This window comes from Engraulis encrasicolus, chromosome 22, assembly GCF_034702125.1.
Source record: "Engraulis encrasicolus isolate BLACKSEA-1 chromosome 22, IST_EnEncr_1.0, whole genome shotgun sequence".
Lineage (NCBI taxonomy): Eukaryota > Metazoa > Chordata > Actinopteri > Clupeiformes > Engraulidae > Engraulis > Engraulis encrasicolus.
Window position 1 is genome coordinate 37,008,054 of NC_085878.1, and position 13,788 is coordinate 37,021,841.

Consider the following 13,788-nt stretch of genomic DNA (forward strand, 5'->3'; position numbering starts at 1 on the left):
AAACAAGCAATTGAGAACTTCTCTCTTTTAATCCCACAGTACAGGTATGCTCTGACTTTTGTCTATTGTACAGTAGGTTATGCCAGAGATACTCATCCTTATCCACTTTCCGATTATTCTGCACATAATACTAAAGGTGTTCCCATGTTTTGTACATTTGTTTTTCATTTGCTCTTCATTTCTTTCCTCCCCTTCCCTGTGTGTTCAGGCTGCTGTGACGGCAATCCTGCCAATGACCTGACCCTGTCCAATGGCACGATGGTGGGGGAGAGTGAGGACCCGGCTGTGTTCATCGACAGCTGGCAGGTGCCTAACACCACCAGCTACGTCAGCCAGAGCCGCCGGCGCGAAGTCAACTGCTCCACCAGCGACTGCTCCGAGTGCCTGGCCATGCTCAACAACAGCACCTTCATGCCCTGCCACGAACACGTACGTATGCGCTCCAAGCCTCTTTGTAGTTTAGTCACGGATTATTAATAGAACTCATTGATCATTTGGGCGGAAAAATTGCACTTGGGTGGGGCTGCCGCGGTCTTATGTTTAGGAGGGTGGTCTTTGGATCAAAAGGTTGCAGGTTCATAGTCCACCCAGAAGGGAAAATGTGTGTTCCCTCACGTTCATCAATGTTTGAAGTCCCCTTGGCACTCAGGACACCTAATCCCACAGCACTCTAATGACAATAGCCTGTAATAACTGAAAGCATCAGATACGTGTAATGCAATGCAATGTAATCTCAAATTAGGTAGAATTACATGGAAATACCAAATACTGTTCATTATTCACCACCGTGATTATAGAGTAGCTCTTTCAGTGCCATGGACTTGAAAACGAGTATTTTCAGAATGTATGGCACAGTGCCAAAGACTTGGTATGAAGTCAATTGCGTTTTTTATGGGGGGTGAGGCCTAACACGTTGATCTGGTATGTTTGTTGTTCACATAGACAAAGAATTCAAATTTTCATGGCTCTTGAAAAAACACTCAAAATGGCTGGCACTCAATGAGTTAAATACAGTATGTCAGATTGGGAAAGAGTGTCCATCAAATTGTCTCTGTGTGCTTTAGGTTCCTCCTGAGACTTTCTGCGAGCTGTGGGTACGAGATGCGGAGTATGTCAACAATCCCTGTGTGGCTCTGGCTGCCTATGTGGCCTCCTGTCACAAGTTCAACGTCTGCATTGAATGGAGAAGCCCAGACTACTGTCGTAAGTTTTCACAATGGCCATCAGGTCCTGTGTGAGGTGTTCAGAAGATCCTTTCCTCTGAAAAGTGCACCAAGCATCAAATTTATTTCAGATGAGAGAAATTCATTGCCAACTTATTTGACTCTACACAGTATGAGTCACACACCTATGTACCTGTATATGAATTATGGCCCCTTTTCATGTTACATGAGAAACACTGAAAATGTCGGTGCATTGGAATCAGGTATAAGTTGCATCCAGTCGCCTAGACATACAGACTGATGCTGCTTTGTTCTGCCCCAAACCAAAAATGGAACTTGTCTGACACAACAGTGAAAAGAGCTCATTTCATTATTCTAGTGTACTGACAGCTTCCGGAATGCTCCTTTTTCTCAGCCTTTCTGTGTCCTGAGAGTCTACGCTACCAAGCATGCCTGACTACGTGCACTGCCCAGTCCTGTCCCAACCACGAGTTTGAGTACGACCCTGAGCAGTGTTCAGGCATGACCGAGGGCTGTGTGTGTCCAGAGGGGACCCTCCTGCATCGGCCCTACTCCTCCCTCTGCATCCCACCCAGCAAGTGTGGTACGTACATGGACAGAGAACCCCATATTATTTGCATGCAACACACCCTTTTTACAGTCTAGTAAGTCAGATTGTTCATTGTTCTTTTGTTTTGCATCTTCAGACATACCAATTAGCAGCACATACATCTTATTCTGTAATTTCCTCAGAAATACTTGATTTATTTCGATTGAAGTGCCTTATCTACTCTTTTTGTGTGAAAAGAGACACTAAAAACAGCATGTCTTCATGTGCTGTTGGTGTTAATTGCATTATACTTATGTTTAATGATTTTGAAATTGAATTTTGATTAAATGTTCAGTTTGAATATCCTTTCAATTGTTGGCATGTGTGCCATCTATTGGCCATCCTTCATAGTCTGCCCAGGACGCCAAACATACTGCCGTTGTTTTTGTATTGAAAGAGGCACTAGCACTTGTTTTGACGGGGGAGGGCGATTTGTTATGGCTTCCGTCTCAGGCCCGACTACTGACGTTCGATCAACATCCTTTGCAAACTTCCCCCTCGGGGCTGTTTCTCTTTCAAGTGTCCTGAGTGCTTTGTCCTTGTGTTCTTGTGCAGCGTGCACCGACAGCTTTGGGACGCCGCGTGCCGTGGGGGAGGTGTGGAAGGCGTCCAAGGACGGCTGCTGCATGTACAGGTGTGACAACGACACCATCGTGCCGATGGAGTACAACTGCACCGAGGTGCCCCAGCCACACTGCCTCAAGGCCGGAGAGGTCATCATCAGCCTGGCCGACGACAAGAGCTGCTGCCCACAGAGAGTTTGTGGTGCGTCACATAGCCTACAGTAGCACTGCCGTCTTCCGTGCTTTTGTCTGGAGCATAAAACATGGAGTTCTATTTTTGTACACCATTACAATGCTTTAGCTGCATCCATGTAGATATCTGCCTTTGATTAATTAACAATTTTGCATTGTAAACATTTTTGCTTTTTATTGAAAAAAAAACCCATCAAGACATCCTAGCATCATGCTATGTATCTCAGCAACTGATTTTTAAATAATAATTATTTCTCATTTTTATCTTTATATTTATTTTTAAGGGTAGGGCTAATGTCTTTTTTTCAAGATTCCCAAACCATAGTTAATATAGCCTACAGTACTTGCTATAATGCTATGATACATAAATGGATAAAGAATTTTTTTTAATCACTATTTTTTTTTCAGTTTGTAATCAGAGTCTGTGTGTTGCTGCGCCTCCCGAGTGCAAGTTTGGAGAGAAGCTGGTGTCGTACTTCAGAGAGGATTCCTGCTGCCCAGACTACGCCTGTGGTAAGAGTCCTCTGATATAAAACCACCTCCATGGCCTATGGCAGTCAGTGTAATTTGCTGGTGTTGTCTAAGATGGCATTTTTAGTTGTGCAATACAAATACAACACGTTACAAAGCCTTTTATTGTCATTATGCAGTATAAGTGTGATGAGTTTTGAGCTTTCCCACAAGGCACACAAAGTCCATGATAGATGAACATAGTCTTGCAGGTGTGTGTTCAGTATTATGAGAGCTTTGGGGAAGAATATGCAAATATCCTATAATGCACAATGGGGTACTACATGCTTGAATACCATGCTTGAACATTGTGAAGTGGCTTCTGATCTGGCACCTGAAATAATAATGAATAAACATGGGATTTACTATGTGATTTTACTTCAACCTTGTGGATAGGACAGTATTGTGGCCTATCCAGTGCGGAGTATAAAATGTGACTAAAACGGTTGACTCCTATACGTAAAGGTTCATATTTTTCTGTCATTCAGAGTGTGACCCAGAGCTGTGCGAGACGGTGGTTCCGGCCTGTCGGGAGGACCAGACTCTGATTGCCACCAAGGCTGAGGGGAGCTGCTGCCTGGCCTTCATCTGTAGTAAGTAACACAACCAGGAGGAGGTAACACGATCAAATCAGAGTTGTTGGCGTGTGTTTTTGTTTAAGGTTAGATTTATTTTACACAGGGTTCAAACTAGGCACCAAGCACATACAGTAAGCTGTTCTTTGCTTCCGCAGAACAAGATGAGTGTAGGTAGAGTGGTAGAACCATCTATGACAGTATATGATATACAGTATGGTCTTACAACGCATGGAAATACGTACATGGGTTAAACATGCTGTACTTCTGTTCTGTAACTGTAAGACCAAGTGGTTGGTGTTTGATTTTTGTGTTGATTTGATTTGGTGTGTGTGTGTGTGTGTGTGTCTGTCTGTCTGTCTGTCTGTCTGTCTGTCTGTCTGTCTGTCTGTCTGTCTGTCTGTCTGTCTGTCTGTCTGTCTGTCTGTGTCTGTGTCTGTGTCTGTGTGTGACTGTGTGCGTGTTTCACACTAGTGTGTAACGCGTGCACAGAGGTGGTTCCTAAATGTGAGGAGGGAGAGCTGCTGACAGTGGATGCCAACAGTACAGACCGCTGCTGCCCGGCCTTCCACTGTGGTGAGGAGAAGCAAAGCTACCTAGGCACTTCCCTAGAGATTATGATTGTCTGGAGTGTCCATGTGCCCCAGGAAGGCTTCTCTGTCCATTTGCTTTTCAAACGATCATGTAGTTCCAGATATATTTGCCTCTTTGTTGTCAGTGGAGACTGACCTTTCTTGAGCCTCCACATTTTTCATTTTAGTCAAACCCAACTGTCTCTGCGTGTTAAATAACACAGTGTTTGTGTGAGTTCATTAATATACAACCAATCTGCCAAGGAGTAAAAAAATGCAAAAAGTCAAAATGCTTTTTTTTTACTTTTTAAAGGTGCACTGTGTAGGATGGTGGCCGGAGTAGGTATTGCTACTATGCTGTTCATTGGAACTGTCTACTGCCAAATGTGGTCTTTTCGTGAATACAGCTACTAATGAACTAATACTTACTAGGATGATGAAAGTACAGTAAGTTTTGCAGCTAAAAATGTTTGTTTCTGGAAATTCAAAATGACAGACAATGGAGAAGATTGCCCTTTTCATGTCTGAAAAGTGTAACTTTGGCAGTCATAATGAAAAGGATAACATTTGTGAATGTGCCGCAATAATTCTGGAAATAAACTACTACAAATATTACACAGTGCACCTTTAAGCTTCAAATTAAAAATGTTATATTTGTCAGGTGCCTGATCTAAAAAAAAGTAAGACAGATAGTATGTACAGTTCATGACCACAACAGGAAAACAGATTGTTTGCCGTATAAACTCCATAGCATGAACCTCATCATTGATCGACTATCCCTGCCACTCCACAGTGTGTGAGCCTTTCCGCTGTGCTGAGTTCTCCTGTCCCCTGGGCATGGCCATAGCAACAGCCACCCTGCCAGGCCGCTGCTGTCCCCAGCGAACATGTGGTAATCTACTTACTCTCCTGTCCTCTCCTCTCCTCTCCTCTCCTGTCATCTCCTCAGCACATCATTCTCACCATGTCACGACACTGTGTATGCGCTCTTGACTAACCAGAGGTGTGTGTGTGTGTGTGTGCCTGTGTGTATCTGATTTCTGTTTCTTCCAGAGTGTGCGTGTGATCAGATTCCCTCGCCGAAATGTGCTTTGGTAAGTGTGACTCCAGTGTGGCTCCAGCATGGCTTATCTGTGAAGAATCTTGTTCCTCCACGTCAGGGGTCCCCAAACTTTTTTCTCTGGGGGCCACATTATCGTTCCTGACTGTGATCAGGGTCTGGGATCAGTCATGTGGGATGTGTATAAGGCCACTGCCTGTTATAGCCATAAGTTATAGTACAAAATAGTTAATCATTACAAGTGATTTTCAAAAGAAGTGAGTACTTCACATGCTTTTCAATTTGAAATACCACAGGTATTCCTTTTCGTGTCTAATGACCATGTAAAAATAGCAAGGACAGGTTGGAAAAATATGGTGATTGACAGTTGATGAGTGTCACAGTAGAAATGGTAGGCTTGTTTATATTACAGTGAGATGAGAAACTATCAAGGCAAGAAACTTCTGGTTATTCACACTAGGTTAGTGAAAATTAAACTGTAGGAAGGCCTGTTGATAAAAAAATAAAAATAAATAAAAAGTATATTTTATCAATATTTTTTTTTTCTGTGAGGATTGCTTCTTTGGGCCAGTTCAAATGGTGAGGTGCAGAGAGGTGGAGGGCCAGTCAAATTACATTCTTCCAGTCACAACTCAATTCTTTGGCCTTGTGTCATTAATATGCTTGGTTGGCTTGGTTTTGTGTTTTTTCTGTCATTCAGGGGGAGATCTTACAAATCGACAAATCATTCCAGTCCGATCCCAAAAATGAGTGTGCGTGTAAGAGATTCAAGTGTGGTGAGTTTCCCATCATAGTGTAAAGTATCTAGATTTGTATGCATGGATGGTACCCCCTTCTTAATCTGCACTGTTTTCCATTGAAGAAAGCACTGCCCTTCCAAGCAGTGGCTTGCAGCTACAAATAATGGAATGACCCCATTCATTGTAGCGATTACCAGCAGAAATATACTACAGTATATGCATAAGGATATGTGCATAAGTTCATACAATCAAAAGAATAATGAACCTCAAATGTGCACTAAGCATTTTATTTACACAACAATGTACCATTTGGCTTCATAATACAACTGTAAATACAACAGTATCTTTCGTGGTGCACTTGGATTTAATTAAAACTCTAATTTGTGCATGTATGACATGGAAAATGGTCATTTTTTTCTGAATGTACATATGTGATGTGTGTCATGTCATGTGTCCAGTGCGGGATGCGGTGTGCCTGGACGCTCAGAAGGGTGTGATGCGTCCGGGCCAGACTCTGGTGGAGCACAGTAGCCCCGAGATCTGCCTCTCCACCCACTGCAGCCACGCCCTGGACCCCAACACCGGGTACTACGCCCTCACCACCACCAGCACCAATTGCGCCGCACGGTGCAACCAGGTGAGGGAACGCATTCTGACGTGACGTGAGGCACACAATAGACTGGAATGCCTTTTGTGCGTGGTTGTTAAAAGCAAATGTAGTATTAAATAATAAATAGGTAGGTATAAATAGATGTAAATGTCAATAAATTGGATGGATGGATGGATGGATGGATGGATGGATGGATGGATGGATGGATGGATGGATGGATGGATGGATGGATGGATGGATGGATGGATGGATGGATAGATCGATCGATTCAATATCACAGTGAATTTTGTTGTGTTCATTCAAAAACTGAAAGATTCGATATAACACTTGTAGCTGGCTCTACTGAGTGTCGACTCAACGTGATATTATTTACTTTGTAAATGGTTTTGATTCCTGATGTGAGAATGTTATTGTGACTTCCTTTCAGAATCAGGTGTATATTCCTGCCAAGGACCCGGCCACTTGCTGTGGAGTCTGCAAAAACATCTCCTGCATCTTCAACAGTGAGAATGGCACTACCATTCTCCATAAGGTACCAAAGAAATAATAAGTTATCAAAGCTGGCAGATGATATTATAATAATAATAAATAAAAAAAAACAATGTCAGTGTGTCAGCACACCATGCAACTAGTAAAATTGCATTTAGGGTTCATCTGTGCATGTGGTCCAGAGATTGTTTGACTTTTCAAGCTCCAAGAAGAAGTCTCGTACAACTAAAGTCCTTGGATGTCTCTTGATTTCTCCTCAGCCAGGGCAGACGTGGGTGTCCGACTGCATGAGGTATGAATGTGCTGAGACAGAGTCAGGCCCCACGCTAGTCTCCTACTCCTACAGCTGCCCGCCTTTCAACGAGACAGAGTGCATGAAGGTCAGTTTAACCTTGATTTTCCATTTCAATGTTGTCACTGATCATTCCTTATTAAGTGGTTTCTACTGCTTACTCTTCATTTAAGTTAAACTTGTTCCCTCTCTTTATAGTATGTACTGTACATATATTTTACTTTGAACTTCCCTGGTATGAAGTATGCTACTAGGTGTGTACATTTGGTGCTTTTTGTGCCAGCACATATATGTTAAAACTTGACGCTGGTGTTGTACGTATGAAATAACAGATTCATAATACAGTCATGCATTTGTCATAAACATTATGTCAATGTCATAAACATTTTAAGACATTATCATTAAGTGATATTCGGTTATGGTAAAGACAGTCCTAACAATGTCAACTTTTCATGTCCATGAAACATTTATGACATCGATATCACGTTTAAGACTCGTCCATGACTGTCTCATGACACTGTTTTGACACTATTATGACAATGTTATGTCATACGTAGACACCGGCGTCAAGTGTAACCAAATATTTTTTCTTGTTATTTTTCAAATTAAGACAGTCTCATCTCAACTCATCAATTTCTAACTACCGTTTTTTCATGTCGAGGGTGTACCTTTCACGTTGCATGTTGACAGGGTCGCCTAAACCTAGACCTTTCCCTAACCCTAACTGTCAATGTTAACTTTTTATGCTGCCACAAGGGGGCGTCAAAGGTAGTAAGAAATTGACAAGTTGGGAAGATGCACTGTAGTTTAAATACTATGTGAAATGTGCTGTGTTATTCTAGGTCGGTGGTACCATTGTAAGCTACATGGACGGCTGCTGCAGGACATGTAAGTAGAGAAGTGGTGATGAATGGGCACATTTGGATTATTTAGATAGTCTAGACAAAAACTGTGGGTGAATCTATTTTCTAGATATTTGTCTTCATACCTTCAAGCCTCAACTAAATATTAAACCTCCAATGAAATAGTTATCTGAGATGTTAAGTGTATTTTTAACATAATGATCTAGCATAATATATGTATAATATTGGTTCGGGAATGTAGTGTTGAATGTGTGCTGTTCCATGTAAACATAGTGTACAGAACCATGGCTAGTGTAATGTGTGGCACTGACCTATACCTATACTGCACTGTGCCAATCCCACCAGGTACTGGATTCTCCCTCTTCCCATTCCCTGTTAGCACTTTGAAACCTACCATTAGCACAAACTGTGAAAGAGGTACCGAGACAGATATGAAACAACAAGGCTTACCAGCACCATTGTTGATTCCCAACAATGTACTCCCTCTCCCCACCCAACCCGACCCGACCCAACCCCTCACATCTCCTCCCTCCAAAACAATGGAGAACCAATACAGGACACACATGACATGTTTTTGAGAAGAAACCATATTCATTATTAGCTTCTCTCTGCTAGCGGTTCTTGTGACACAGCTCATTCTTTCCCCATTTTGCTCTGTACGGGCAGTGCATTGTTGATTGCCAACAATGTACTGTTGGTAGTGGCCATGTAGTGAGTATTACATTGTAGCACTTGCATGTTTACACTGGACTTGGATGATTTTACATCACTGTACAGTAGCCAATCATGTAGTTTTGTAGAAATTGGTAATGGGGTCCTACTGTAGTGTATTGGGTCATACGGCACCTCTTTATTTTCAACCACTAACAGTTTCCTGACTCCATGTCAGAGGTCAGAATTAAATTCTGTTAACTTAATTACTTATTTGAAAGACATTATTGTATGTATGTGCCTTGTGACCCAAAACAATTACATGCATCTGTCCTTTTATTGTAATCTAAAATGTACAAATAATCATATAAGCCAGTAGGATATACAGTATCATCTTTCTCTCTTTAGTGTAGATGTCAAGTATTTGCCTTCTCCATTTAATAATATATAACACTTTGGAGCAGAGGGCAATGATCTGCTTTTCATCCTTCAAAGATCTGGAACTCCTATGCACAGCCAGGTTTCAGGTGCTGGTGAAGTGCAGTCATCAGTAATCCATAGTAAAGACGAAGGATCACCGCACACTGGTGGACTTAGTTTTGCTGTTTTTATTTAGATGAACAACGCGTTTCTTATTGCGCTTCATCAGACGAAGCGCAATGCGAAACGCGTTGTTCACCTAAATAAAAACAGCAAAACTAAGTCCACCAGTGTGCGGTGATGCTTCTTCTTTACTATGGATTACTATTTTTCATCCTGTTACCATGAAGAATGCATAATGAAACTTTATGATCAAAGTTGCCCTCCATTCTAAAGTGTGTCTTATTTACCTGGTATTTTTTTAGAGTATTGTCATGATTATATTAATTGCTTTGTAGCCAAGTGGGGAAAGATTTGTTCAATACCACAGATCTCTTTACCGAAATAAAGTGTAGGCCTATGCAGTGGGATATAGTCATGACAGACATCTTGTGCACCAACCAAAGTACAGTATTGTGTGTGTGCTTGCCTTGCACTCATCAGCCATGACAGATGATCCACACTGCATGCTTCTGAGAGGAATTGCTTCCTTTGTATTGCACAGATTCCTTTATTGGCACCTCGTCATAGTGGTGGATCTATCATGATTATGTTGTGTGACATTGTGATATATTTAATGACATTTCAGGTAAAGAAGATGGAAAGTCGTGCCAGAAAGTGACCGTAAGAATGACAATCAGAAAAAATGACTGCCGAAGTAACAGACCGGTATGTTACTCATTTCAGACATCTCATAGAGGTCTCCTCAGAACAAGTACCATATTTTTAGAACCAGTATTTATGAATGCTGAAAATTGTCTGACAAGATGGCTTGCTATCTGTCACATTCTGATATGACGATTAATAGCAAAACCACAGCATAAAATTGTGAAATTGGATGTCGGTTCATATGTGAAATCTGAAGTGAAAACTATTTTACACATACAATTCTGGTTACTATTCCAGTTGTAGGACGTGGTCTGTGTTCAGTCTCCAAATTGTAGAATGGCAGTTCCGCTAACTCCCTGACTCTGCCGCTTTGTTTTCTCTCAGGTGAACATCGTGTCGTGTGACGGCAAGTGTCCCTCGGCCAGTATCTACAACTACAACATCAACACGTACGCCCGCTTCTGCAAGTGTTGTCGGGAGATGGGGCTTCAGCAGCGGAGCGTGCAGCTTTACTGCAGCGGGAACTCCACCTGGGTCAACTACTCCATTCAGGAGCCCACCGACTGCTCCTGCCAGTGGTCATAGGTACAATACAGCCGGCAGCAATGACTGTACATTCAGTGGGTATATATACGTATGGCATGGTTCAATGGATTTGAAGCACTTTTAACTGTTGAAGTTGAACAAACGTGTCATACTGTTTGCAACCACACGGGAGACCAGATATCCTTGGTTGGAATTGCCAATCACAAACGCCTACTTGATATCAAGCACAAGACATGATGTCAAGGGGGATTTTCTTTTTTCTTTTCTTTTTTTTCTAAATATTTTTTTGGACATTCATGCCTTTATTTAGATTGGGTAGTATGAGAGATTACAGGAAAGTGGTGGGAGATAGTTGGGGTAAAATCAGGAAATGAGCTTGGGGTGGACTTGTACACGAGTACTGATGTGGTTCAAGTTGCCCATTGAGCCGTGTTGCCCCTGAGTCGGAGTTTCGAATCGGCAATTCCATCCAGGAAATCTGGTCTTTTTTCCCCCCAAAACCGACAGTTGAATATACTTCAAATCCATTGAACTAAATTGAATAGAACCCTTGATGTCCATAGTAATGTACAGTCATTGGTACGGCCCTACACCCAGCTCATCGTCTGGGGGTCATGGGGGAGGTGGGGCTGACATGATGGCTCCCACCGCACCCATCTCTAAGCAGCTGGCACCACGGGGGTCAGGGTGCTGTACAAGAGGTATGGTAGCACTGAAGCCAGGACGCTGAGATGCTGTACATGACAGAGAGAGAGGCCTTGCTCTCCAAACTCCAGTGCCTGGCTTCGGTGACACAGTCACACTAAGATTTGTTTTTTACGGAAATGGAGGCAGATTTTTTTTTATTTGTTCAAGTATTTATTTGGCAGGAACTCGAAACTGTAATGTACAGGTGTAGTGACACAGTAGATTACAGTCAGGTCTGTTGGATTAATGACTCTGTGATAAGAACTGCAGTACGTTCAGATTAACATTCCACATTGGTTCCGTACCTACAGGATAGAAAAGACTGTGAGCTACCCATCCAGTCACTAAAGTCCAAATGATCCCTATTTTAATGGCCTCCTCTGCTCTGTTAAGCAGTGGGAGTCTAATTTTGGACATTGTTGACCCATATGTTACAAAGACATTTTAAAACCTTGTCATAAGTATCTTAATGCCTAAAACCCTGTAATGTTATTATACTGTAATTATTAACAGTGATAAACAGCAATACTGTCATGACTACTGTATTAAGCGTCATGTGCTCCAGTACCCCAACTCCAGCAGAAAAAAAAACATATCCTCAGAGCACTTAAATGGAAGCACTCATAGATCAAACAGTACGTAGAGTTAATACAATAAATTACCTACATCATGCCTACATCAAACCGGAAGAGCCGTGTCATTATGTGTTAAGTAACTAGCTCGGGGCGTGTCTGACAACCAATACTGAGACAGAAATATCCTCACCCCTTGACATGCTGTCATTGGATACAGTTGTTTTACGGTCCCAAATTTGAGCGTTATTACTCATTTTAAGACAAGTAACAGCAGTCAAAACAGCACCATTACATTTAGAAAAGTTGACAAATTAAATCTAGAGGACTAGCACGTTCATTTCATCTGACTCTTCAATTGTTTTAAACTGTACATAAACTAATGTACTTCATTTTGTAACTTCCCATTGCAGTGACTTCCACATTGACATATTAAAAAGTACATATGCGTTTTAACTCTAGCTCTAATAATAATGCAATGCACTGTATATTCATGATTTAAAGGCTTTATAACCAAATTAGAAAAAAAAAGTCAAATCAAGCTGTATTTTGAGCACTTTATTTATTTATTTTTCTGGCAACATAGTACAAGAATTTCAATAAATATACAAAACTCATCATGCACAAATGTGTTTTGGGCTCAAACCTTTCAAATTCCATAGCCTTTTATAACTTTTAAATACAGTACATGGCAGTAAGTTTTACATGACCATACTGGGGGGAAAAAGTCTTGATTAAATGCACATTCAATCTGAAGAAGTCTCCTGTGGTGACCATAACATACAAAATTACAGTATTTCCTTCAGATCATGTACACAGCATACAAACGCTTTGCCATGATTTTGTGTGTATGTGTGTATGTTATGTGTGCGAGAGCATGTGTATGTGCATTGAATTTGAACAATTGTAACCCATTTTGATAACTGGAAGAGGACACCCATAGCAAATTATGTGTATCATATTAAAATGTATATTTGCTTTTCAATAAATATTTCCTTAGAAAAAAAAAACCATAATGCCTGGACATGCTATTATCCGCTTCTTCAGTCACAAATATCCCAGAAACTAAACAACGCCCATCGCCCAGTTTGCTAGACCCTCATTGAATTCAGTTGAGGAAGTGGCAGTGGAAATGGTTTGCTGATTATGTGGGTCTATGCAACTATCTGCCTACTTCACTTAACACCTATACTTTTCACTCAGTGTGAAAAGAACAGTAAAAAGGGAAAACATAGTTATTATACAAAACAGTGACCTTACATGTAACCCCAAGCAGAGATCATTACTATGTTTTGATATTTTTTGGCACAAATCTGCCCTTTGTTGACTTTTTTTGAGACGGCTTCCACTGTTAATCCTACATGTTTACATGTAGTTTTTTCAAAGAACTGGACTGTGTCTCGTATTGACCCTCAGCTCTGGCTGCAGCTGTCTCCGTGCCTTAACCCTGGCACTCGCCTCTTTGTTATGAAATATTTCATATCCCCAGACGCTCCGCTCTGCAGCATCCACCTTTTGAAAAAAGAGAGGGGGGGGGGTACTCGGTGGCCTTATACGCTAATAGGACAGATGTCAAGGTGGAGAGAGAGTGCGGAAGGCTCCCTGGAGACGCACAACTTCAAAATCTACACGTCAACACGTACCGTGTAACCGTAGACGACGGCGATGGGCCGCGCTTTGGCCAGATCAAATCAGACCTGACCTATACCAGTAGAACAATTCACAATTATTATTTTGTTTTCTTTTGTGTGTATGTGTGTGTGCGTGTGTGCGCTTGTGTGTGTGTGCATGTGTGCGTGTGTGTGTTCCTGTGTCCAAGAGATAGATTATTACCAGGGGTCATGCCCCCAAGCGGGTTCCAAATGGCTTCCCAGAAATGTTATGCAGCGTGTAATTAGCCAATGG

General features: G+C 41.7%; 1 protein-coding gene across 1 annotated transcript in view; it reads left to right on the forward strand.

Annotated features, from left to right (window-relative positions):
* otog (otogelin) overlaps positions 1–10,663 on the forward strand; it is a 70,384-nt gene extending 59,721 nt beyond the window's left edge. Inside the window, exons 46-61 of the mRNA XM_063188275.1 lie at positions 209–429; positions 1,065–1,203; positions 1,579–1,767; positions 2,329–2,538; positions 2,937–3,041; positions 3,527–3,631; positions 4,088–4,189; positions 4,979–5,077; positions 5,239–5,279; positions 5,946–6,021; positions 6,444–6,622; positions 7,023–7,127; positions 7,345–7,464; positions 8,219–8,264; positions 10,059–10,138; positions 10,463–10,663. Coding sequence (XP_063044345.1) covers positions 209–429; positions 1,065–1,203; positions 1,579–1,767; positions 2,329–2,538; positions 2,937–3,041; positions 3,527–3,631; positions 4,088–4,189; positions 4,979–5,077; positions 5,239–5,279; positions 5,946–6,021; positions 6,444–6,622; positions 7,023–7,127; positions 7,345–7,464; positions 8,219–8,264; positions 10,059–10,138; positions 10,463–10,663 — 2,018 coding nt within the window. The remainder of the gene's footprint in view (positions 1–208; positions 430–1,064; positions 1,204–1,578; positions 1,768–2,328; positions 2,539–2,936; positions 3,042–3,526; positions 3,632–4,087; positions 4,190–4,978; positions 5,078–5,238; positions 5,280–5,945; positions 6,022–6,443; positions 6,623–7,022; positions 7,128–7,344; positions 7,465–8,218; positions 8,265–10,058; positions 10,139–10,462) is intronic.
* The last annotated feature ends 3,125 nt before the right edge of the window (positions 10,664–13,788 follow it).